The sequence below is a fragment of the Saccostrea echinata genome, unplaced genomic scaffold (genome assembly GCF_033153115.1).
Source record: "Saccostrea echinata isolate AGI-Se365-2 ecotype Australia unplaced genomic scaffold, CSIRO_AGI_Sech_v1 ptg000015l, whole genome shotgun sequence".
In the NCBI taxonomy this organism is placed as follows: Eukaryota; Metazoa; Mollusca; class Bivalvia; order Ostreida; family Ostreidae; genus Saccostrea; species Saccostrea echinata.
In genome coordinates this window covers 15,855,544-15,860,148 of record NW_026889764.1, presented here as the reverse complement: position 1 = coordinate 15,860,148, position 4,605 = coordinate 15,855,544, and the positions used below count along the sequence as shown (strand labels likewise).

The window sequence follows — 4,605 nt, the reverse complement described above, 5'->3', positions numbered from 1 at the left end:
CTAAAGATACTTCCTACATATTCCTATGAAAGACTTTGACACCCTGCTGTGGCCCCAGCCTACCCCCTGGGTCATGATATGAACCAATTTGAATTTACATTATGTAATGAAACTTTCAAATAATAAATTACATCTTTTCTGGCCCAGTGATTCTTGAGAAGAAGATTTTTAGATGATGCCACCAAATTTTTACAAATTCTCTATTATCTCCCCTTGAAAAAGGATGTGGCATTTCCTGTGAACAAATTTGAATTCTCTTTACCCAAGGACGCTTTGTGGCAAATTTGGTTGAAATGGCCCAGTGGTTCTGGAGAAGAAATCAAAAATGTGAAAAGTTTACAGACAACACAAGACACAGTACAGACAACGTACACCGGAAGATCTAAGATCAGAAAAGCTCACGTGAGCCTTCGGCTCAGGTGAGCTAATAATTAAGCTACATCTCTGCTTATATGGATACCACCACTGTTTTACACATTCATCACAAAACATTTTGCATGTACATTGGTTTTGGAGAATAAAAGTGAAGTAAAAATCATTTTTATTCTTTGTCAGTAATATCATTCTGTGAATTGTTTAAATTTCAACATATAATTTCCTTAAATTTGAAATTGGGAAAAATTGATTGATAATTGGGGAAAAAATGCTAATTTTTGTGAGTAAAAACAGCTAAATATCTGTGGCATTTTGGTAAATAAAAAACACTAAAATACAAGATATTTAATTTTCTTAACACTTCCTCTCCACTCTGCAACAAACAAATTGTTATTTTTGTCCACACATAAACCATATGGATTCTTCATGTCACAGTTACTTATGTAATGGAGGAACACTCCATCCTGGTCTAGGATGTGGATACAGTGGTTAAAATGGTCTGCCGTCAGGATCTGACTCTGGCTGTCAGTTGTGATGCCATAAGGTTCAAATGGTTTGTTCTTTGTAGCAGAAGGATGACCAGTGTATTTAAATCTAAATTTTCCAGTCTGGTTGACTACCACTAGAGCACCAGCTCCTAAGTCAGCTACACAAATATCAAAATTTCTGTTCTCATCAATGTACTTCGTTTCATAATTACCAGAATACAGAGGCTTACCCTCATGATCAAACTGGATTGTTTGTTTCTCTGTGGAGCCTGAGTAACGGACAACCTTGGATTGTGTTTCATCATTGCTACACATGGTAATGAGGAGATCACTGGAGGAGGTGACACATAGTTGTGTAGGTACCCAGCCCTGTAGTCTGATAACCTCCTCTGTCTGTCCATTCTTCACTTTATTCACAGTCCTTGTTTTCCAGTCAGAGTACACTAGATCCCCAGCACCTGTCACCGCTATATCATTTGGCATTTCCCCTGATTTTGTTTTAATTGATTTGATAAGTGAACCGTGTATATTAAAGCATTTCATATCACTGACTTCATATGCATTTGTCCAGATTTCCTCTTCACTGACACAGGAAACACTTTGCAGTGTTTTATATCCAGTATCTATGGCAGTGATAAGTTCTGGTTCTTCCAGCAGCTTTCCGGTTGGTGTCTCTGGTTTCTTCAGTATATAGCTATTTTTTTCTGTTGTGCTAGACAATGCTTCAAGAGACCCAAACAAGTCATAAAGCAGTCCTCTATTTATTGGCTTTGAAATAAACATGGGCAGTGATACCTGAAGTTCGAGAGGGAATTTGCTGAATTCTTTGTTTCTTGAGCTGTACTCTATGGTCATAGACACTTCATTTGATCCTTCAATTTTATTCAAGTTTAGCAGACTTTCTTCAACAAGAGATTGTATTTGTTTGATTTCTACATCATATGTCTTCAGAATATCAAGGTGTTTTGTTTTAAAATCATTAATTTCTTTTTTCATTGCACTAATGACATTGTCAATTTCTCTGTGCCATTGTTCTCCATGTTCTGTCACTGCTGTTGTAAGTTTATTATACTCTCCATCCAGGTTAGCTATCTGAGTTTCAATGCCTTTTGCAATTTCTTTATATGCTGGAGAGATAATGTTTTGTAATTCCATTGTATCTTTTGCAATGACATTTTTCTTTGCATTGTAAATTTCAAAGAGGACTAAAATACTGTGCCCTTTATGTTGTTGTGATGCGGAGCATAAAGAACAAACAGGAATGTTGCATTCCCTGCATTGTAAATCACAGGTTTTTGTTGGATGTGTTGCACACTTTGGATAGATCAAGGTTGACTTTCTTTGCTGGTATGGGACAATTTTATGTTTGTCATATTCATCAGCAATGTGTTCTCCAATACAGGGTTTACAAAGGCTGACATGACAGAAATCACAGTACATCTGTACTTTAGCTGTCTCACATAGGTCACATCTTATCACATCCTGGGCACTGTGGCGGGGATCCATGGTTACTTAGTTCTATTAGTAAAGAGAATTGTATTGACATTGAAATTCATTAACTATTCAGCATTGTGAAGTTTATTGTAGTAATCTAACACAGTAAGTCATTAATTATATATGTACAAATGTATAGTATTCTGTATATACATTTATCACATTTTAAAAAAAATAATGTCTGAATATACATGTATTTCATTGAATAATGATTGTTAGATTATGGAATGAACTGAATTTTCAACTCATATTTATTCTTTAATGCTTTGTGGCAAAACCTTTCGAGTGTTTTCGTACAAACTGAAAGTAAATTTGAAAAAATAAATAAATAAATAAAAAGATTTTCCGATTAATAAATACTACCTTTTACATGTAGTAGGAAAACTTCCTTCAAAATGGAGGATGTCAGCTGTTGATTGGAATCTGTTTCACATCCTCACCAGAAGATACATCAAGTCGTGTTGAATCATGTGACTCCTATTCAGTTCCGAAAATTAGAGTTATCTCTCTTGCATCCTCTTCTTGAAGACGATATTGCTATTTGCAATGGCGTGAAGTCACCTTTCAAAAGTTAAATTTATCGCTTATATCTAATTATGAAGAACAAACCCGAGCAATTTTTTTTTCACAGCAACTTGTTCTGGTATTCGGACAATGTTGTAATATTTAAGCCTTCGTCATTATACTTCCTTTAAAATAAATAGATAATGAATATAATCCCCAGTTATTTTTATGACAAAATGCACTTCTTTGTAAAAACGGAAATCAACATAATTTAAACAAGTCATGTATCAAATTCTCGCCGTGTTTTTTTTATTTTATGAATTATTTAAGAAATGACTTCACGCCATATTGTTTGCATATGTTTTTTTTTTATAAGCAAGGTGACTTCAAGCCAGTTGCACCATACACACCGATACATGAAGATTGCACTATAGTATTAAATTTTGCTATATATTCTTACCAAGAATGCGCAACTTAGAGTAGGTGGTCATAATTAAAACAAACTTTTGAGAGATTTCCTTTTCACATCTTGTTAGATTATTCTTTATAAAGATTTTAGTACCAAAAAATACATAGCTATCCAGCAAGGCACGCAAATTTATTTCGGTCGAAGTCGAGCTAGTGCTTGAAAATCAAATGCAGGACCTAATAACTCACACGCAAACGCAGTATAAAAAAATAATCAGCACGCCATATATTATAATGAGTCGGATCAAACCAGGAAGTTTACATATAATTTTTCATCTCATAAAAAAATTCAGCTCAAGTCTCATGCAAAAATGCCCGAACCGGGAGGGGAGATTCAGGAATTATTTTGCGTCAGCCATGTTTTGACGTGAACCTAAAATGAAATTACACCTCAACTGATATACGGTAATGAAACCAACATATCTAGCGAGGTGACTTCACGCCATTGCACGTTTATATGAATATCTAGGCAGGGGACTTCACGCCATTGCACGTTTATATGAATATCTAGGCAGGGGACTTCACGCCATTGCATTTAAATATGAATATAGCAAGGTGACTACACGCCATTGCACGTTTATATGCATATTTAGCAAGGTGACTTCACGCCATTGCATTTAAATATGAAATTCTAGGAAGGTGAGTTCACGCCATTGCATTTAAATATGAATATCTAGCAATTGGACTTCACGCCATTGCACTTTTATTTGAATATCTAGCAAGGGTACTTCACGCCATTGCACGTTTATATGAATATCTAGGCAGGGGACTTCACGCCATTGCACATTTATATGCATATTTAGCAAGGAGACTTCATGCCATTGCATTGAAATATGAATATCTAGCGAGGTGACTTCATGCCATTGCACGTTTATATGAATATCTAGGCAGGGGACTTCACGCCATTGCACATTTATATGCATATCTAGCAAGGAGACTTCATGCCATTTCATTGAAATATGAATATCTAGCCAGGTGACTTCACGCCATTGCACGTTTATATGAATATCTAGGCAGGGGACTTCACGCCATTGCACGTTTATATGAATATCTAGGCAGGGGACTTCACGCCATTGCATTTAAATATGAATATAGCAAGGTGACTACACGCCATTGCACGTTTATATGCATATTTAGCAAGGTGACTTCACGCCATTGCATTTAAATATGAAATTCTAGGAAGGTGAGTTCACGCCATTGCATTTAAATATGAATATCTAGCAATTGGACTTCACGCCATTGCACTTTTATTTGAATATCTAGCAAGGGTACTTCA

At 35.5% G+C, this 4,605-nt stretch overlaps 1 protein-coding gene across 1 annotated transcript; it reads right to left on the bottom strand.

Annotated features, from left to right (window-relative positions):
- Positions 1–689: 689 nt before the first annotated feature.
- LOC133187579 (tripartite motif-containing protein 55-like) lies at positions 690–2,809 on the bottom strand. Its single transcript, XM_061323001.1, has 2 exons — positions 2,721–2,809; positions 690–2,381 (listed from the first exon to the last, which is right to left on the bottom strand). The coding sequence occupies exon 2, from the start codon at positions 2,367–2,369 to the stop codon at positions 705–707; it is 1,665 nt and encodes a 554-aa protein (XP_061178985.1). The 5' UTR covers positions 2,370–2,381; positions 2,721–2,809; the 3' UTR covers positions 690–704.
- Between the last annotated feature and the right edge of the window lie 1,796 nt (positions 2,810–4,605).

Excerpts from the sequence above, each read along its gene's own strand:
- LOC133187579 (XM_061323001.1), bottom strand. The coding sequence starts at position 2,369 with ATGGATCCCCGCCACAGTGCCCAGGATGTGATAAGATGTGACCTATGT.